This window comes from Molothrus ater, chromosome 12, assembly GCF_012460135.2.
Source record: "Molothrus ater isolate BHLD 08-10-18 breed brown headed cowbird chromosome 12, BPBGC_Mater_1.1, whole genome shotgun sequence".
In the NCBI taxonomy this organism is placed as follows: Eukaryota; Metazoa; Chordata; class Aves; order Passeriformes; family Icteridae; genus Molothrus; species Molothrus ater.
The window spans coordinates 6,890,747-6,912,940 of record NC_050489.2 but is presented as its reverse complement, the minus strand read 5'-3'; the positions used below and the strand labels follow the sequence as shown (position 1 = coordinate 6,912,940).

Below are 22,194 nucleotides of genomic sequence, written 5' to 3'. Positions count from 1 at the left end.
AATTCTCCCTTCCCCACCCCCTGAGTGTGGCTGGTACAAGCTGGGTTAGGGTCCAGCTAGAACCCTGAGCCCTGTAAGGCCACAGGGATGGGGTTGGGACACAACTGTTGGTTTGAGGGAAGGTTCATCACACAGGTTTAAAGTGCCTGTGTAAATGTGAACTTTGACAAAGCAGTGCCAGCCACAACAACCAGGCACCTGAAAGGATTTCTGTGCATTGAAGCTGTGTCACTGCATTTAGGAGAAAAAGGAAGAAAAGCCATGGTTGCCACAGGACCCAAAGAATATCTTGTCCAGCAGGGCAACACAGCAAAGAGATTCCATTGCTTTTGGTGGGGGTCATGTGGGAAACAGACCAGTCAGAAAAAAGAAACCTGAGAAGACAGTCTCATACTGTGATGTTCTGGAATCACCATTATGTTAACAAAACTAAGTACCTTGAAAATCTTCTTGTCTTTGGAAGGAGGATGTATCTTGTTCAGAGGAGCATGGGTGCTCTGCCAGCTGCCACAAAACCCATGTTTGTATGTTTGATTTGATATCCACAATTTCACTTTCACTGGCATCAGCACAAGCCCGATGTGTACACGTCAAGGAAAAACAGAGATCCCAGATGACAAACTGAGCTCCCAGTCCCAAGGAATGAAAATAAATGCTCACATTTTGTGCAGCCATGACATAACAGGTATTCCTTGGGTTCTTTTAAGATTCCTTAGAGCTAAAGGATCAAATTCAAAGGGATTCTCTTACAACATACATAGTGAGACTGTAATATTTTTCCTCTACATTTTACATGAAAAAGAAAAATCTATGTTTACCTGTGGCTTTGGTAGAAAGGTTTCTATTGTAATTATACCTTGTGTATTCCAAGAAAGTTTTTTACATCACTATTACTAGTCTAGAGAGGTACAAAGCTGCAGGTGTTTGCTGAAAAATAATAAACCTTTATTAAATTTTCCAGTTTTCGCAAAAGCATTTTGACTACATTCCAAATCTATTTAAATGTAATTAAATATTTACATTTATTCTCTAATAAGTATTGTAAGTAAATCAATACCCCAATTATCTTAAATTTTTGTGTGGTATTACAAAAATGTAGCAATTGTATAAATGCACAATTCTAATGAAAAAATAATGATCTTGAACTTTAAAAGAGTCCTTAATTTAGAGAGATGAAAGTGCTGTACATTCTTTCCTTCATTATGTCTTATGGCCCCTGTGTGATGTAGGTGCTATTATCATCATTTTACAGATGGGGAAACTGAAAGGCTAATTAACTTGTCCAATTTACAACACTTTTAGCTGTAAACTTAGGGCATCCTATTGTACTTAAAGGCAAAGCAGAACTCAGCTCACCTGTGATGAACATTTTCTAAAAATTCTTAAACTCCATAAGCATTTACCTTACAGGAGAGAATATCTCACACAAGATTTCAGAGTTGGCTTTGCATTGATGGTGGGTTTGAGCACCACAGAAATGTGCTGCCTAGAAGCAAACATCAGAGCAGCAGGTTATTGTGCAGTATGCCACCAACTTCCCAGCTAGTTATGGAGATGATGTGCATTTTTATTTGGTATTATTTGCCATTCGGCCACGCATTTGTGCTTTAATTCTGTAGGACTCACCACACTGCATTTCTACAAACAAACACAAACAAACAGTGTTTGCTGACAAACTCATTCCCTCAGTTTACTTATGTGTTCCATGAATTTCTTGACTCGGTCAGGATCAACAGCATTTGCCCAATATCCTTCTTTCTTGAAATACGAACCAATTATTAGAGCATCTGCATCCAAGTAATTCCTCACATTCTCCAGAGTCACTCCAGACCCAACCAGCACAGGAATCTTCACAGCATGCTTAACCTCTGAGGAGAAGAAAACCAAAATCAGGGTTAATTCCTGTCTGAAACTCTCTCCATAAAGACTCTAATTTGCCTAGTTTTTCAACAGAAAAACAAATATATCGAGAAATTTCTGATTGTGGTATTTATTACTTCTACTGCAGAATGAAACAGGTTCTCTAGAAAAAACACCTATAGCTCTAAAGAGAAAAAAAAATCTTACTTTTTACATTCTGTTGTCTGGAATACTTCCTATATTTGCTTGTATGAAAGAGAGCAAGGATCATACAATTACCACTGACAGCTCAGCTAGTTTTGCCAGAAAGCAAAAGCCAGAAAGAGAAGTGGTCTTTTATCAGTGTGAGGAATGACAATGGAATAAAAAAGCCTCTTATTTTTCCTATATACAGTGTTACTTAATCTTCTGATCTTTTACCTGGTTTCAAGAGGAGAAGCAGACAAAAACAAAGCTCAAAATGCAGTACTAGCTTTGGGAGGAGGAAAAAAAAGCCCAGTTCAAGAATTACTTAAGCAGCCTTCTTATCATTTTATGTCAAACTGACCATCCAAAGAGTGACTCATAGGACTGAATGCTTCATCCCTTAGAGGAATGTTGTGAGCCATTATTTCTAACCTTTAAAAACATATAAATTGGCTTAATTAGTGATAAGCTGATGGCAAGGTAGTTATAACTTGAGGTAACTTGGGAAAGCACACATGCAACAAATAAAAGTCTGCTTCAAAACACTGTTTAAATGAAGTTTCATCAGAAGCCTAACGTATTAATTATGCTTCAGGGAAGACTAATTATTTATCACCTTCCTACTTCACGGAAGAAAGGGGATCAATTAAAATGTTCTTGAATCTCTTTTTAGGTCACATGCTCTACCATTTTTCCATCTAGGAACAATAACTCCCTCTTAAAAAGATTTTAACACAAAAATAATACCATTCAACACAGCCCTTCCTGAAAATATATAACAAATCAAATGGCTCATGCATATATGATTAAAACATATTTCTATGCATATTTGATATTCTTAGTCATTCTGCTTACAACAACAAAATAATTAATTTCTAGTTACTTATAGCATTATTACAAATATCCTGTTCTAAAAAACAGGTTATTTACTTTAAATTTTATTTTTATTTATATAGTATCTATATGCTCTTAGGATTATCTTATCTGCTTTACATCACTACCAGCACACAATTAAGGTGCATCTGACCACAGATTTGTGACAGTACCTGACTGAATCCCCAGAGGGACCAGGCTCCAAGTCAATATTTGTTCTTAAAAGTGCGTAAAGCACATTAGCAGGGAGTTGCTTCATAATTATTTCACATCAGCAGGAAAAACAAAGAGCCAAATAATTCAACAGAGCAAGTTCATATGGGTCTGAGACAACAGCTCAGCCCTGCTGGGCACAGGGAAAAACCCAGTGAAGCCTGAGACTCCAGAACAAGCCAAAGCTTCCAAAGTGGGAAGGTATCAAGTGCTGCTGTGATCTACACGTGGCACACAGACTGCACACACATCTCCTGGGCTGCAGATCCATCCAGAATGACAATGTGAAGAATGGCAAAGGCAGTGCTCAGTGTGCACTGAGATGTGTTACCTCATTAAGTATGCTACAGATGCTACTTTTAAGTCCTTTCCAAGCACATCAGGGCCTAAAGTTGATTAGTAGAAGGTGATTTGTCTATTGGCTGTGCTATACAAATTCTAACCTGTAAAAGAAAATAAAGCAACAGCAGTGAGATGTGCTTTTGTGTGGCAATGTTCAGTCACTGTCAAAATATCTCTAAACACAGAGCTCTGCTTCAAATCTCTGTTTTCCTGGCATTCTTTTTTTCTTTCTTTTTTTTTTTTTTGACACAGTGAGAAAAAGGAGACAATTTTGTGATGTTACAGTAACAAGATGCTGAAGTTTACACAGATTTCTCTGTTCCAGTGGACTGTAACTAGAGGGCACTGTGCTCTTTCTTGTGGCAGCACAGCTGCACACAGGTCTTTAATAAAATCGTGCTTGGTTGCAAAGCACAATGAAAGCATTTAAACTGTGGTATGCACAAGTTTCATGAAATAAAGGCCAAGTGCTCCTAGCTTGAAAACAATGGCAAAGAGTGGTGTAAAAATAAGCACCACTGTGCCAAGAACTTGCTTGACTACTCTCCTCTAACAGCTTTCTCATTGCAGTGATCACTGTACCATACAAAACACTATGTTTATGGTAATGCTCCCCTCTTAACACATTTTAGGTTTTTAATTCAAAGGACTTTTTCTCTGTCATTAAATTTAGGGCTTGAACTGGAGATGTGAGTGATCAGTACTTTTTCTGTCTCTGAGGGTACCACACAGGCAGCAGTCTCTATTTTGGCCATCAAAAGATGAGAGGGGGTGAGCCAGTCTTGAGGCCCCTTTTATGAACAGTAATTAAGGAGGTGACAGTCACAGCCAGCTGTTGGGTTTCATTATGTACCTGTTTTCCACAGGTTACTCAGCTGAGACACTTTGTTTTGCTCAAAGAGATAACTGAGCAGTCATTATGCAAAGCTTTGGTCACTCAAAATACAAACTGAATGCAAAGCAGGTAGTTCAGCAGTTATAGCCCAAGCAAAAACCTGATGGGTTCACACATCACACATCCAACCAAAGAATATTCCACAAGGCAGCAAACTGGAACTTCTATAACCTCTTAGATGAAAAGATGGTTTATTAATGAATTCAAAATGCTCAGCTATAGTTCTTGCTCCTTAACAACATGAATTCTGATTTTTCAGACCTCATACTCCCTCAACCTCTGGTGCCCTGAGTGCCCAGGCAGCCCTGGAGCAGAGCCTGCCAGCCTCCAGAAGGCAGCAACACAAACTGCAAACAAAACCTGACTGAACACACACCTCTGCCTTGACAGGGAAACACTTCCCACAGCCCATCACAAATCAATCAATTCCACAAAGACAAAACCACTTCTATATTACTGCACAACAAAGCTGAAAAAGAGACATGACAAAAATCTCATCTGTCTTTCAGCTTTGCTTTCAAGAGCTGCTTTGCAGTGTGATGAAAGGTGCCCAATTGTATCACTGTAATACAGCACTGCCAGGGCTGCATAAATTCCTGAAATGCAAAATCTCACTCACATCAACACCAACTTTGTAGACTGTAGATCTGATCCCTTTTAAGAATCTCCTGACATAGATATGCCTAATTTGTCATTTTTTTTATACTGTGGAATTTTTAAGTTCTTCTCTTACCTGTTTTAAGACATCTTTCTCATGAGAGGGCCTGCTAACATCCAAAATGCTGTGATCTAAGTACAATAAACCCATGATCTGCACACTCCTGCTTTCATAACACAAATCCAAACACAGAATTAATGTGTACTTCATTACAGCTGCCAACTCTGATTAATTTTGTTCTTTGGACCCAGAAAGAGAAAGAGACAGGGACTGACAAGTTTGTTCACATGAAAGAAAAGCAGAAGCTATGGTTCTGTCTGGCTGGGGTCCTGTAACAAAAATGCATCTGGGCCTACAGGTCAGGTTTTGCTCTCTGATGCTGTAAATCAATGGAGGTTGCACGTGCACACATGAAAGCAGAATTTAACCTAGGATTTTGCCTAAAGACATATCAAATATTTTTTAAGTGATTTGATCTGCATTAATAACGGCGGAGACATTAAGTACAAACAGGGATGGATCTCAAGATTAACAAAATTTTGCAGTCTCTAAAGCAGGCATAGATAGCTTCCAGTATCACCTGTTCCACGTATCATTTCTGATTTGCTGTACCAAAAGACCCAGCTAATTCAAGAGGCTCAGTGTTCACACCAAGCCATCATTTTCTTTTGAAGATTGGTGACTGAGGCATAGCAATTTGTAATCTGGTTTGTTAGCAAAAAGTTTAATATGTATGAAATAAGAACCATTTTAACAAGTTCAACATTCATTTTAAATGCTCTTAAGCATGTGTGATATACATAAAGCCCTGAAAACACTGAATAATTTTATCTTGTTTCAAAAGATACAAAAATACAACACAAAAGATACAACTACAACCTGTTGAGGTCCAGGTTATCTCTGACAGGTAAAGTATGTTTTTCATGCTGATCTCCTAACTTAAGTTGAATACAATACAGTGCACTGGAACTTCAAAACACGCCAAGTTACAACGTGTTGGGTAAAGCAAAACCTAAAAAAATACACATTCTATTTTATGTAGTGAGACATTGAAATTCAAGCCATTGATCTAAATTAAAACTAGTGATGAAAACTGAATGTCCCCATGATAGAACTTTAATTCTAGCATGGGAGCAATACTGTTTCATGAACACAGCCCAAACTGATGCTAATATAAAAATATCAAGAATCAGAGCACTTCTGCAAAGGTCAGAACTCATAGGTCAAATGAGTCTCCCTTGACAAAAGTCCACACTATTTAAAAATTATTTTGATGTTAATATCTTCCTGTCTACCAATGAATTTGTATTCTTTCTGAAAATCTTCCAAGCAGTACTTTCCCTGGTATTAATGTTTGGAATGCTGCCTTATCAAAATGTCCCTTTTCTTGCAGGAATTTCATTTCCATTGTGAAAGATAAAAACACTGAACTCTTCAATGGAAAGATTTAAGGTTAGCTAGTTAGTTTAATATGGCTAGTTCTAGTATAGCTAGTTTTCTAGGGTCTTCTTCTTATATTAGGGCTTCTTACAAATGAAACAGTATTTTCTTTCAGCCTCAGCATCACTCAGTGTTATAAAAGCTTGGAATAATTATCATTTTTGCCCTGCCAAACTGTTGTATAGAAACATACCACAGCTCATCTGAGTAACACTCAAATATGATCATTCTGGTCAAATCAAACCCCATAGTGTGGTATCACATAACCTCTGAACAGAGAGACACACAGCTCTCCCAGATTTTCCTGGGAAGCTGTGAGAAAGCTCAGAGAAAGAATTAAAACAATTATTATCTCAATCTCTGCACCTGGCAGGCAATCTCTGTCAAAGATGTTTACAAGAAGGAATTGTCCTTTCTTGACCAATAATGAGAGAAGATTCCTAAAGGTCCACCATTGTTTCTATAAGAACTGTGGATTTTGAATAATAAAGTGCCTTTTCATGCCTGCAGATGATGGAGTCTCAGTGTCACCATTGTCTGTCCTGATGCCCCTTCGGTGATACCACAGTGAGAGTTCCTTGTCTCCAGCATCTCCCCTCCCTGCTGCCCAGCTGGGTGCCCTGGCTCACCTGGCAGCTGCCCCCTCCCTGCTGCCCAGCTTGGTGTCCCAGCCCACCTGGCAGCTGCCCCCTCCCTGCTACCCTGGGGCTCACCTGGCTCCTGCCCCGTCCCTGCTGCCCAGGCTGGTGCCCCAGCTCACCTTGCAGCTGCTGGGGGTCCGTGGGGTGCCCGGTGGCCGTGCCAGTGAGCACCACGCCGTCGGCCAGGAACAGCTGGGCAGCGCTCGCCGTCTGTGCCACGCCGACATCGGCCGTCAGGGCGTGAGCACTGCAGGGACACAGCCTGTCACACACCAGGGACCCACGCCCTGTGCCCCCACCCCCTGCTGCCAGAACCCCCAGAGGTTGCTTTAGCAGTGTCCAGCTTCACACTGGCAGGTGACACTGCCAGCAGGTGACACTGCCACCTGAGCGTGAGTGAAAAACCAACCTTTTCCTTCATTGATTGGTGATTGCTCCGGGTCTCCTGGCTCTAGAGAGTGAGTGCTAAGTGTGAACCACCAAGTGTCAATTGAGACAGCTGCTTACATGTCAAGCACCTGTATTTCAGAAGTGTTGAGCACACAGAGCTCTCTGACTTCAAGTGGGAGTTGTGGATGTGCCCTCATTCATAAAACAGATAGGGCAGAATCAACAACCTCCACAAGTCCAATAACAGAAATTATAGTTAATACCTATGATATAGCCACAGGAATCATCTTACACAGCAATTACAAACATCAATTACACCTGCATCCCAGCTGTTCAACAGCAGGCTTTGATGTATGGGTGACACACTTTGTCTGAAACCTATTGCAGTAGTAACTATTAATTTATGTGGTCCCAAACTTGGAAGGAATTCCAGCCATTGCTGGCTGAACACCCAACAATGTTGGATTTTCTGTATTTAAATAGAAAACTATGGCTATGGCAAACATGTTGCACTGCTGAGTGCTGATGGCACAAGAACAGTTTCTCCTCATTTAAGGAAAAGGAGCATAGCAGCTCTCAGTGGAAACTGCACTTTTCTACATTAAAAAGTTCAACCAAGAAGTCCTTCAGCATTTCCTTCTGAGTTTATGTTTCTGCAGGAAACAAAAACTTCTCTGCCTTTCTTAAATGCCAATTCTTTGAAAAACGGGAAGTAAAATCCAAATATCAATTCCTCAATTGTCAAGACTAAAAATAAAAATGACATGATGCAATTTTATTTACAGAAAGTCTAATGCAGTGTATTTGCATTTATATACATATGTAAAAAATAATCAGAAAGAAACTGCTCTGAAAGGACCTGAAAAGCTTCATCTGACCACTACACTGCATTGTTTCCTTTCTCTTTTGAAATTTATTACCTGCTTATTACATATCTAAGATCTTCCAAACTTGATTATTCTCATGATTGCTCACATACTACACACAAACATTTTAATTAGGTTATTTAGCATGTATAATACATAGCACTTGAGCAGTTCTTTGGGGAGGAAAAAAAAAAAAAAACAAATGCAAAGAGTGACATCTAAATAGCTGAAAGTACCATGTGACAGGTAAGATAAAGTATAAGCAGAAAAGAAACTGGATTTATCTGTCATAAGTTCCTTCTGTTTGATAATCATAGAACATAACCCTTACATAGACAGCACTGATTTAAGTAGCAGGAATCAGTATTATTGGCAGGAAGGAGAAGAAAGAGAAGAGCTTTTTAAAATGCCAAACTATGATCACTTGGATGCTTTTATATGGCAACTGCCTTCATAACTAAAAAATAACCTTGGATACCTAACTTTCAGAAACAAAACTTCTTTAAACATAATAGACATTTACACATGCATACAAAGTCTCAATACCAGATGCAAGGCTTTCATAGCTGGCATACTGAAAACCTGAAGGTTAAACAACTACAAACATCACAGATAAAGCAACTTACAGCTGCAAATTTATTTTTAAATGTATCCCCTTACAGCACTGCAAGTCTGTGCTTAAATAATAAACTTCTCCCTATATAATTAACTTTCCTGGAAGAAAATTGACATTAAAAAAACCCCAGAAAATGGAGAAAAATAGAAGATCATTATTGTATTCATATTTACATAAAATTTTGCTTGTATTTACCTATGCTTCTTTTTAATATCAGCAAAAATCTGAATGTTGTCTGCTCCAATGTGTTTTCTGTATCGTAGCAGGTCACCTGCACAGGCATTTATAATCCCTTCATCAGCCACATGAGAAAACACAAACCCTTCAGCCCGGATAAAATCAAGACCTGAAAATAGTCAAAAGCAACATTTTAGCCTGAAACTGAGAACTGGAAAAGAAAAACACTAAAAACAAATGAAAATCCACCTTACTGCCCTTCCTATTTGATCCCAACACAAATTGTTTCATGTGCTCTAGGACTAACCCACCTCACTTTCCCACATATTTTCCATTCTTTATTTTTGCCCCTATTCTCTCTGACTTCTTCCCATCTCACTGCTTTCAGCTCCCATCTCTCCCACTGACCCCACCAGTTTTCCCCCAGCCCCTGGTCCCCTTCTGTCCCCTCAGTTTGTCCCTGTGTGGCTCAGAAAAGGCAGCTGCACACCCTGCCCAGATGCCTGCTGCCATGATTTGCCATGCAGAGGAGGAGGTGGGTCAAAACACAGCTCTATTATTCTAATGACATGTTTTCTCTCCAAAAAGGGTCACTAACTTGCATCTCTTCCCCCTTTCCAGGCTACAGACACAGAGGAATAGCACTGTCATCTTTCTTTAGGAAATTAGGCAAGAAAACACAGCCTGAAGCATGTTATATGCAGCCCATGTGACTCCATCTGAACATAGCATGTGTTTCCTACACAGCACCACATCAACAAATTGCTTCTAGAGCTGTGCCAAAGGCTTAGGAAGAGTCAAACATTTGCCATTCTACTCCATCGATTCTGCCATGCCTTAGTAACATTTGTTCCACCATATTCATTAAGTTTTGTCACTAGGAAGGTTTTGTGGGATGGATACTGAAGAGGAAGATTATGAATTGTATTTCATGTGGGCCAGCCATTGACATTCAGGGCTCCCCCTCCACAGCCTTATCTCCCCAGAAATATCTCTGTTGTAAGACTAAAGCCTTGGACCACAGAGCAATAAGCCCACAGCAGTGAGGCACAAGATTTAATTCTGACTCCCTTATTGCAATCCCCACTTCTCTCCTGGCTTTCATAGCCTTGAACTGTCACTTAAAACCTGCCTCTTTTCCACATTTTTGTAAAAGCTCTGCACTCATCTTGTGCAGTTTTGCTGCTCTTCCAGTTTGCTTTGGAGGTGTCTTCCAAGCCCTTCTGAAGCTTTGCTACTGCTCCAGCTTTGGAGTCAGATGCACATTTAATTAGAGCTGACATCATTCAAAGGAAAGCAATGCATGTGGAAACAGTCATCAAGAATGCAACCCTACCCACAACTGATTAGGCAACAGAGGCATTACCTTAGCACATTCCAACTATAAACATAGCTGATCTTGAAAATTTATTTACCAAATGACAAGGTGTCTGTTTATTTTAAAATTCCAGTTTCATTCCAAAAGCCCTGAAGTTGCAGAAACAGAAGCTTACGCCTGCTAGAGAAGAGCCTGCATTGCTTAGCAACACAGACTCCAGCTCACAAGAAACATCACAGATGGATGCCAAATCAAATGCAAGCTGTCCTGTGCCTTGAGATTAGTGCAAAGCACAGAGTATTCCCAGGATCCAAGACAAGAGTGTGCCACAAGTACCACTGCAGGTGCTTGTAGACACTGGGTGATAAACACAGTGCAAATAGCTAAACTGAGGTTTCTACATCTAGGAACAAAAGCCACAGCTTCATTACATCACCCAAGCTTACGTACAATTCAGAGTTATATAAGAATAATTGTTTCTCTAATCATAAAACTGTGGGTGAGCCTAGAGACATGACACTTTCACAGCAATCAAGGTTAAACTTGGGACAGGAGCTATTCATTGAGTAATTTCATTTATTGAAGCCACCTTGTTTGTTGATGTTTGGTTTGCGTTTCCTTAGTACAGTAATATAAGACTTTCTGCTAAACATTGGATTGTAATTAGTTTAATAAGGCTGCACTCTCAGTCTGGGTTTTTGGAGGCCATGAAAATACAATTTTTAACCAAGTGTAATAGGTGCAGGCACCATATCATTACCCTTCTGTTTTATGAAGCCATAATCAGATTCTGCTAATGAATGCATTTTTATGCACATAAAATTGTGAGAATGATACTACTGCTTACTTTCTCATTTGGCAAGTTGAAAAGTAATAGCCATTGAATAGTTAACAGGCAGTCCCATTTCTGACTTATATGGGAACATCACATTTTGTAGTTTCACTGGAAAACAAGAATAGGGAATATCCAATAAAAACTAATAAACAGAACTCATTGACTTTGTCTGCTGTTGACACTGGAGGCACAGTGTGTCTGTGCTACAAAACTACTTCTCAGGACACTGTCTTGCAGCAGCTCCTGCTGTGCTCAGGGTGGGCTGCAGGCACAGGAGCAGGGGCTCCAGCAGCTCTCCCAGCAGGATCCACAACATTCCCTACCTTTCACAGCACCTCTGGGTGCTCCCTGCTGCAGTTCTCAGCTGAGCTGCCTCCCCTCACCACTGCATTAATATGGTGGCACTTAAAAAGGGCAGCAAAAACCATAGCACACAGCTCTGCCTGATTCTGTCTTACCCAAACAGTGTCGTGGATGACAGCAAGTGAATTCCCACTCTGCTGGTGCAGGAGGGAAAGGAATGGGCTCAGACAGCAAAGCTGTGTTTGCAAAGGACATGGAGAGATCTGGGATATCTCCTCATTAATCAGCTATCAACTGTGTCATCATCATTGATGAAGGCTGATACAGAACTGGAATTTCAATCATTGATTCTTAAAGGGAAAAGGGCAGCTTCAGGTACAGAGGGCAATTGGACCAGATGACTGTTTAAAGTCCCTTCCAACTGAACCACTGTTTTCTAAATTTATGAGATAAGATAAACTTAAAAATTGAGCCCTGATTCATGGTGAGTGCCCCAGGCTCACCCAGGCACAGGACCCTCCAGGCCTTGCTCAAGCTAACTGAGCTCCTAGTGACACTGCAGACCTGTGGATGTCCCTCCACCCTTTACCAAATAAAATCATTACCCTCTCCTAGAGACCAGTTATGAATGCCCTGTGTGGTTCTCTTAAGAACAGTTATTCCCACAAAAGACAGGGATCTCCACAGGGAAAATGAAATTACTGTATAGAAGGCAGAAGATGCTACATATGGTTTTTAGCTAGAACACCTTCAACAAATTATTTTTGTAGTGAGAGCACACAGGATTTGCTTTGTTAATAACTACCTACCAAAATTGTATTGACATTAAAGCCACCACTAAGTTGCTACAGAAAAGCTGTTTAAAGATTTGCTACCTACAAGGTAGCACCCATTTTACTATGGTTTTGCTTAAAGTGATTTTCTTTTTGCTTCCCTGTTCAGTGAACTTGAGACAATAATTTTGAGAGAAGTGCAATGAAATGCATTAAACACAGGCCCTTCCTGGTTGGTGTTCCACAGTTACAGAGGAAATAGTGCAGAACAGGAGTGGAGCTGAGCAAAACCCAAGCCCTCCAGGAATTCTCCCCTTCATTAATAATTGCAAAGAAGAGAAATACATTGTTCCCATACCATATCCCTTATTTAGTGATGATTTTTTGCTCCTCAAAGGATTGCTTTTAAAAATAGGGTATGTGCTATTTTTTCAAATACCTATGTACCTCAAATGGCCCACATGCAGTAACCTCTAAAAACTAAAACTGGTTTCTGTTCCCATTTTGATTTGAGGTTTTCATATAGGTTCCAATGCAGCAATAAAAATGAGGTTTTCTCCATTTGTCAACTGGCTAGATACTTTGAAAATGGCAACATCTGATTTTAAAGCTCACAAAACAAATGCCAGTTCAAAAGACATCTATTAACAAGAATTTAAAGCTTTTAGAACATATTAGGCATAATTAAAACGGCCACTGCAGATGGGTTAGCCTGCATGGTTGTACCTGAAGTACACCTTAAGTTTCACTTAACACCAGCATCTTCTACCTGGTTCTGTGAAATTTGTACATGCAAAAATGTGCAGCCTTAGCATAATGACAGTCAATTTGGGCAAAAACATGCATTAACCCTCATTTTGTGAATTTAGAAGTACAGGCTTTCCATATTAAGCCAGCCTACACCTTTACATCGGGGAGGGTTACAAATGAAAAACTAAAATTGCTTCAGCAAACAGTAAGAGCAGGAAGTTTAGTTAAGGCTAGGATTCATGCAATAAGGATAGATTAATTTATATTTAATTCCCCCAAAGGCAATTTAATTTTAAGTACTTTGGCTATCTATACACTCAATTTTTGTCATTCTATAAAAAGCTTCATTCTACTCATTCATTACAAATGACAACGAAAACTTAGTTTTCATGGACAACAGTAGCAGCAACAACATATAAATAGATGCTGAAACAGGATGCTTAACCCCCATGGGTTAAATTTATCCTCACATATAGTATAACTGAAATAAATAAGAGTTACACCGAAGGGGGCTTTTAGACACCAGCAGATTTAAACTAATGATTACATTTAGACAGGTTTTACCTGAAAGGTTTTACTTTTAGAAAGCTGTGGTGGCAGCCTTCAGCAGCCTCCAACTGAAGCAGTGCACAAGCACCACCACTTTAATCAAGCAGGCATCATTCTCAGAACCTAACTGCTGCTGTTTCAGGGCACAGTCAGCTTTCCATGGTATCCATGCCAGCTTGTGGAGAGTGAACGCCACAGCAACAGCAGCAATACCTGAGGAGCCCTTTGCATTACCTGCAGCCAGAGCAATGGCTATTGCCTGCTGGTTGGCAGCACAGAGCACCTGGACACCCAGAGGGACACGGGGACAGCTGTGTCTGACGGCAGCACCAAGCACAGCCATGGCTGCGGTGACCTCCGGGCCCGGGCTCACTGTGTACGGCACGTCGTGCATGTTCTCCAGCATCAACCCATCCTGGGCAAAGAATGAGAAAAAAGTATCACTGCACTGCACAAACGTGGCCAGTTCACCATTATTTATTGTGCACTGAGACACACAAGTGTAGAGGCTTTCCTTCAGAGGGAGGATTAGCTACAGCAAGTTGTGCTGATGCATTTGATGCACACAACCACTTATAAAAGTGCTTTCATCAACAGCGTGGTATTTGCAGTGAAATAATGGCGAGAAATAAATGTGATTTTAATTATACATTCATCAATTTGGGTTCCTTTGATCCATCCTAAAATGTGAACTATAGGCAAATGAGTTAAATCTTATACCTCATTAAAAATAGTGTAAAGTCAAACTTGAATTATCCAAGGGGAATACAGGATATTGAGTATGTTCGGATAACAGAGGACTCTGAGATAATCAGGGCAATATTCAATTCAATTAATGTCTGAAAATAAGTGTTACTTTGGATAAATAAAGGAATTTTTTGTTTGACTGTTATTGTGCCAAATGCCATAATATGAACTAGTGATATTTCCCCCATTCTGTAATCAGCACTACTGGAAAGAAGATATTGCTATTATTGTCTATTATACCTCTCCATCCACATGGACATACTCCTAGCAAACAATAGACAATGATAAAACACTCTGCTGATACAATTTGTACATTACCTGATGCCACACACATTTCTAATCATTGCATAGGCTATACCAAAAAGTTTGCAACAACTGCAGATAATACATAATTTTGTTAAGGATTAATAACAAGAGTAAAAGTAGAGCATTGAAACATGTTCCATGCCTGCTATTTTGCAGTAGCAGTAAGAAGATGAAAAGAAAACCAGATATTTCTCACCAGCTTAATTCTAAAAATGCAAAAAGTTTAATAGACAAACTAATTGTATATATAGCAAATAAAGTCTGCTCTCTCTGGAATTTTATCACACATCTTAATCCTTTAAAATGAGAGCTTTACCTTTTACAGAGATAGTAACTGAACAAGAATAGAAGGAACATTTTTTTGGGGAAAAATACAATTAGAGATTAAACATAGCAGCTTGGTTCTTAATAACACAGAGAATCAGGAAGGGGAAACAAAAAAAGTTTCCTTTTAAATAATATTTTATATGTGACACTTCTCCAATCTTTGTTGTAGTGTGGAAGCCCTTCTGGCAGCAAAAGATAAGACAGGATATAAAATACTGTCAGCATTTAATGGCTGAATTACAGGCTATGGCACAGGCATCATAAATGAACACCCAACACAGAGGGTGGGGAAAAGTGAGAAGGAAATAATCCAGTGGAGCAACATGGTCAGTCCAAGCACAGCAAACATTCAATGCACCAGGGCACAGCTGCCTTCTCCAAATCACTCACAGCTCAGTATTTAAATACACAAAAGATATGCTACCTAAAAAGCAATGGGATGTGACCTGTTAATGGAAAAGGTGACCTGATATGATGACACTCCACATCAGACCTTTGCACTGCGATGCCATTCACCAACATATTTAATTACATAATTCCAGCCCAGGAAAACCTGAATCAGGCAAAAGAGCAGCAGGTATGGCAACCAGTCAAAACATCTGCACTTGACTTTGTTTGTGTGTCCAGTTCAATATGGAACATCCACACTTCTGTACCTCTGATGGGAGGTAGCCATATGACCAAGATGACAACCTGTGCTAAGAAAACCACAAAAAACCCCACAATTTTTAGTCATTTTTTCTGGAATGAGGTTAGGACTGCTCCAACAAACCTGAAATGACCAAATGGTCTTGGTATCTGAGGCACAGCTACTGAATCCCTTGTGGTACCAACAGAAAGAGAAACCCTGTAGGCTCTTTCTCTCACTAAATATAAATATATTAAGTCAGTCTCAGCAAGAATGCAAAGTTGTCAGTAGTTGCATGTGGCAAAAGGACTAATGTAGAAGTAAAATACTTTTAACAAAGTAAATTCAAAAAATGCAACAAGCCATCAAAACCAGGTAATTCCTTGAGGCCAAAAAGCCTGGAAGCCCTTGGCTCAGGAATGCTCTACTTGGCAGATTTCAGCAAAATCTGGGTATTAAGGAAACTCCACACTTATCATAAAGGCCAGGAACCAGGATCTGCAAAACAGCATCCCCAGGCTTCCAGGCAGTCAAGAATCAATCTTAACAGGAAGAAAGGCAACTGGGAATGGGGCTTCAAAATGCTCAGCTCCTGAAGAGCCACACTAGTAGCCAAAAAAAAAAGCAAGAGAATGGGCTGGCAGAATTCCACAGTGAAACTGAGCTTTTCACAACTTGCTACTACTTTGACCGCTCTGGATTTGCATAAAGCAAATTATTCCATTAGCTACATAAATGAATTAATTAATTTAATAAGTTATAAAAACCCTTAGCCATAGTACTACACATAAAAAGTGTCTCATTAAATTCTAACTCAAATCGCAGGCATATGGGAGGATTGCAACAGTTCTCTCTCCTGCTTTAAATTTACTATATTCACTTTTCAGCAACTGCCTCTTCCTGTAGCCTCAAGGTCCACAGTTACAGTGAATATTTTTGGTAGAACTTTAATAATGTGTTATTCTTTTGGTACCATCTGACTGTTCTTTTGCATATTATGCTTTGTTTAATTAAAAAGAGAACAACATATGTTCTGCAATACAGAAAGCTGAATTACAGATGCATTAAGTCAGAGCTTTCTTTCATATTTTATATAAAAATATAACACCACAGATTTGTGTTTACTGACTTGATATGTATAGGAAACAAACTTCAGTACTATCAGACAGCTAATTAAAATGGGGGAAAGAAAACAGTTATGCTAAATTAAAGTTCTTGGAACTTAAGCTTATGGTTTAGAAGCCTATGGAAACAGCTTCTGCATTATATCCTCCAAAGCAGGATTTACATAGACAGTATGAGATAAAACTCTTGCAAGTGCCTTCTGTGCTCCTTTTCCAATCAATAGTAAGATAATTTAAGTGTTGCTTATGTGCAACAGCCTTATTATAAGTAATTTTCAAGCAATGTATTTCCTTTATACTTTGAAAGACTTCTGAAGTGCTACACATGAAGTGCCCTTTGTAGCACAGTTAGCTGCTGAAAAATAGGTCCTTTAATTAGCTCTCTAACTATATGAAAAAAAATCTCTTAGCTATAGTCTGCTTACAGAAATAACCTCTTAAAACACTTCAGCCTCACACATTACAGCAGGAAAGCCCCAAAACAGTAACAAACCACAACTGAGGCAACAATTGCATAAGTTTTAACTCAGCATATACCTAACACAACTCTTTCCCAGGCAACTTTAACCCCAGTGCTTCTCCCTAGAGAAAGATCTTACCTGCAAACCTGTGCACCTCAGTAGAAACCTCTCCAAGCTCAGCACCTCTACTGCTTCCTCCAGAAAGGGAGCAGGCCTGCCACCATCCCTGTTATTATACAGGCTCAGGTGGGGACTAAGACAATAGCAGTAATTACCCCACACCCCTCATAGAGGAAATCAGGTGCCTTTGCAGAGCATTTAATTGCTGTTTGTAAGCACAGCTCTTAGCAACTTCTTTAAAAACTCACCTCCAGAGCAGATTGCTGCCTTAAGAGAAGTAAGCTGCTATCTCATGTTCTCCTGCACATGCCATAGATGGTAGCTGTGGGCAGGCTGTCTGCTATTTTATTTTCCTGTAATACAGCTGAGATTTGAAATGTTAAACTCTGTAATCAAAGGGAAAGCTACCTACATGTTTCTATGCAGAAATACTACTTTATTCTGTCTCCACTATTATTAAATTCTAAGTGTTGTTAATTCCAGTTATCACTGTAGTTATAAGAGCAATAGGCTTACCACTCTTTTATTTTTTAAAAACATCAATGTAAAACACATACTAGTAACTGTTTTTAATGTCAGCTACTCCAGTAGCTACAGTCAGGAACAGTAACAGTCAAGTGGGAACCTGTGCTCTATTTTCTAGCTCCAAAACAAATGTCAGCCAGGCTGCATGGAAGGAATAAAAGTTAACCTGAATAGATACATTTTGCCTCTTCCTTAAAGAAAAGCAGGTACAAATTGGAGGGATTATAATGGCTCATAGCCTGCTGCTTATAAAATCTTGTCTAGGGAATTTCATTGTTTAGCAACACACAAGTACAAAGCATATACATTTTGAGCACAGATGGCTTCCTAACTGAGCACTCACTTGTTTTCATTACTATGCTCTAATATCACAAATCTTTCATATTTATTATGTGAAGCTGTGAATGTGCCAGACAAGTCACCTTACTCTGAATATACCAGGATTTACTTCCAAGTGCAACACAGATGGAATGAGCAAGACCATATATTTTATTTTTAAATGTTAACACCAATTTGAACAATTTGAGACAATATGTAAACATCTAAATAGCAACAAATGGTTATGTATCTTCTTAAGAGCTACTGTGGGCAGCATTTGGGAACACTGTCAGTACAAACATCCATGGGAAAAAAAAACCCTTTCTCTAGCTCTTCTTCCACAAAAAAAAATAGACAGCTTGACAGTTTCTTTGGAATACTGAGCAAGAAACCCAAATAGATTCCCATTCCAGAATAGTTTGGCAGTAGTGACCTCTGTGTAAAAGCTGGGAAGCTCCTGAAAGCATCTCTCATGAAAACTTGCATTTCTCTTAAAGTAGCACAAAAAAACTAAAGAATTGAATTGCAGAAAGTGTTAAGCAATCCTATTGATGTTTATGGAGGCTCTCCTGATTATATCTGAGACTTATCTCCTTCATAATAAAGATTTGTTTCTTATATTGCTCTAACTCTGTTCTGTTCTATTCTCTAGCACTGTGCAGACCTTTAGAATGAAGACTGGTGTGGAAGTATATTGATGTTCCTGTGACTTCTACGGGAAAATGGGTTAATTACAACTCTAAGCCCTGAATTTGTCCAAATGTGTAGAGAAATGACTGCATTCACCTCATGTGTCTCCTGATAGGTAGATTTAAAGATATATTCAGAGACTGCAATGCACTTGCAGAAAAAGTAAACCATTTAGAGCAGGAACTGCAGAATTCAGTACTACTGTTGAAAAGACAAAGTATAAAAGCCAAACTAAAACTTTTTGTAAATACTGATTTTAAAGCTTATCTCAAAGCTGCTCCAGCTTTGTGCATGCCAGCAGGAAGTAACTGCTTCTGTACCTTCCTTCACCTTCAGGAGTATTTGGTGTCTTCCCCCTGCTGTTGAAGGTTTCAATGTGCAATTATTATGTAAGGAAATGGACAAATAGGCACTGCAGTGTGGAGCAATAGCTCTATGAGTTACAGATTATCTGTGCAAGCACTTCCTCTGGCACAGGAAGGCAGAGATTAGTGTTTGCCACTCTGCTGATGTAGATCATGGTGATACTGCAACAACAAAATATAAAGGCACAGTACAGAATACAGAGTTATTGCACACCTGTTCTTTCAGGAGGAATGAAAAGGAAGAAAACTTCCTTGTTCTGTTCAACTTGCATTCAGGGACTGTTCTAACTGGGTGGACATCTCACACATGTTCATCTGGTTCACAGGTACTGAAACCCACTAGGCTTTTTACCCCATCATTTACCCATTTTACTACCATCATTTTACCCCAGTGCTGTTTATCCTTTCAATGATTCTATTCTCAGCACTCTCTCCTAGTTTAGCCTTACCAGAGCTCTGCCCATAACCTGCCTTGTGTGACTTGTCTTGCATTTTGACCTTGGTCTTCCATTCTTTAAACTAAGCTTTTGTATTCAATTTTGTTCTGTCTGTATAGTACCATTCTAATTTATAGATTAAAAATGCTTCAACCTGCTTGTTAATAAAGTTTTTCTGAAAACAGCAGCTCAGACCAGCGACTGCTTGTTCACTGAAGACATTTTCAAACCTTGGACATTAGTACATCACCAGAAAACGTTCATAATGCTGTGGGCAGGTGAAAGAAAAAGCACATCAACACCCCAAGACAAGGTGTAATGAAATGTTTAAAACATATCTGACCTTTCAAAAGGACATACACCCTGTTAAAATCTACTGACCTATGAAGATTACTACACCACTTCAGGTCCAACAGCAATTCTGACAGCAGTCTCTTCTTGCCTCTGGCTGAGAATGGCCTTTTGGGCCTGCTCTTCTGGACGTGCAAAGCAGGCATGTTTGCTGCCAGGGGCCTGGAGAGAGGCTTAGAGAGGGCAGAAAAGGGCTTGAGCCACTTTTTTTTTAGATTCTGAATTATCTGTGCTGTTTTGTGACAAACACAGCTGTGGGGTGATCCTGCACCCTCCAGGTTCCTGAGGTGTGCATGCAGTGTATCAGCTGTGCACATGGCACACCTCCACGACCTCAGGAAACCAGAGGCTTGCACAGAGCTAAAAATACAGCAGCTTGTCAGACTAGATTGATGAAGCATTCTACAGCCAGAGACCTTGAATGCCAGCAACAGCCCATAATTCAAGCCACTTTTTTTTTAACTTGATTCATCCAACCCAACTTGAATTGTACTATTTGAATCTAGGTTTTTTCAATTGTTTTGGGTGCAGGTGATAACTATCTTAGGGGTTTTTTTGCAATCTAGAAGGCCTACTTCCTCTGTTGAAATAAACAACATGGATTTACGCATCTCTAATCTATGAGCTTCAAGATGCTTTTGATGAACTATAGGCTCACTTTAAAATTCTGGCTATGCAGAAGTGGTATTGTGTAATGGCCTCATGGGAATAAAGAAACCAAAACTTACAACTCCAGCATCCTTGTAAACTTCTGCCTCTTGACAAGCTTGATCAATGATCTGGGTCAATGGAAGAGAACTTCTTGGTGTCCCTGCAAGCAAGAATAATGCTGTTTACCCCAGAGCATGCACAAATCAAACCCATGGACAGTAACAGCTTTGGCCAGGACATCCATGGGGATTGCACACAGGGACATTCAGGCCAAATTTGTTCAAAGGCTGCCCTATCTCCTTGTGACATGCCTTAGTGACACCTCTTTCTTTAGCTGAACTTGGCAGAGCTGCTGTAACCATTCAGTTCCTAAATCTAATCCCCAAATTTGAAGATTAGATTTATAATATATATAATCCCCTGTTGCACTAGGTCTGCTTTTAGCTTGCTACTCACATACTTGTAATTTATCCTGCATTAATGATGCTCCAGACAATACAAACTGTACTGGGGCAAGACTGACCTGTGTCAGCACAGAACACCTATGCTAAACAACATGAGTTTAAAACCAGTTAAAGATGTCCTTAATCTGCAAGGGTGATTGGATCTGATCTTCCTGGCTGAAATACACACATACAGATTTTGTTGAGTTCAGTGAATTTGCCTGAAGACCAAAGTCTCATCTGACATTTGGGCTCCTAAGGTCAGGCAGTGGGAGTCTGAGATGGGGACTGTGCCAGCTCTGTTAGCTGGCCTGATTGCCCAGCTCAGGGTGAGCTGGCCCTGCCTCCTGGAGCTGCTTCTGGGGCACCCTGCGTTCCGGGCATCAGCCTGTCGAGGGCAAGGTGGGTTGTCCTGAGCAGCCCTGCCCACCCTGAGCCCCTGGAAAGGACCAGGAGGCCGGGCTGGAACAGATCCCGCCTGTTGTCTGAGGTTCCCGCTGCGTCTAAGGGCATGGGAGAGCTCTATCCCACCTCCATCCCACCGCACCGCCAATCCGTGCAACTCCCTGACCCTCGCTGCTTGAAACACAGAGCTCAGCGAGCCCAAATCCTCGTTTTCTCAGCCCGCCTCCCTGTGCGGAACTTTCCCGCCTTTTTTTCCTCTGAAACGGGGCGCGCCCAAACTGACGGCGCCTCATGAGGGGCCGGTGGTGGCGGTGACAGGACAGCCTTCCAGGGGACCGCAGCTGGCTAAGGGCTGACACCAGCGACACAGACCCGGTCCGGCTCCGGGTCCCGCCGGCCGTGCTGCCCACCCACCGCTTACCTGGCAGCGCTCCCACGTGCACCATCCCGACGACCGCGGCCTTGAGCCGCCCGAACAGCCCGGGCCGCTGCATGGCCTGCGGAGAGGGAAGGAGGGCGTGAGCGGAGCCGGGCCGGGCAGGCCATGGTGGCGGCCCCGCTTCCCACCGCGGACGAGAACAGGGATCGGGCCGGGAGCCAGGGCTGGGACC

General features: G+C 40.5%; 1 protein-coding gene across 2 annotated transcripts; it reads right to left on the bottom strand.

Moving 5' to 3' along the window:
* Positions 1-923: 923 nt before the first annotated feature.
* On the bottom strand, positions 924-22,111 carry LOC118691460 (uncharacterized protein F13E9.13, mitochondrial-like). 2 transcript variants are annotated; one of them, XM_036390669.2, is made up of 7 exons: positions 22,005-22,111; positions 20,813-20,895; positions 13,920-14,100; positions 9,176-9,326; positions 7,228-7,355; positions 1,773-1,868; positions 924-1,486 (listed from the first exon to the last, which is right to left on the bottom strand). In XM_036390669.2, the coding sequence occupies exons 1-7, from the start codon at positions 22,075-22,077 to the stop codon at positions 1,434-1,436; spliced, it is 765 nt and encodes a 254-aa protein (XP_036246562.1). In that variant the 5' UTR covers positions 22,078-22,111; the 3' UTR covers positions 924-1,433. The 2 variants fall into 2 exon arrangements, with proteins under 2 accessions (XP_036246562.1, XP_036246561.1); XM_036390668.2 differs by having other exon boundaries at positions 924-1,868; positions 22,005-22,102.
* Positions 22,112-22,194: the final 83 nt, after the last annotated feature.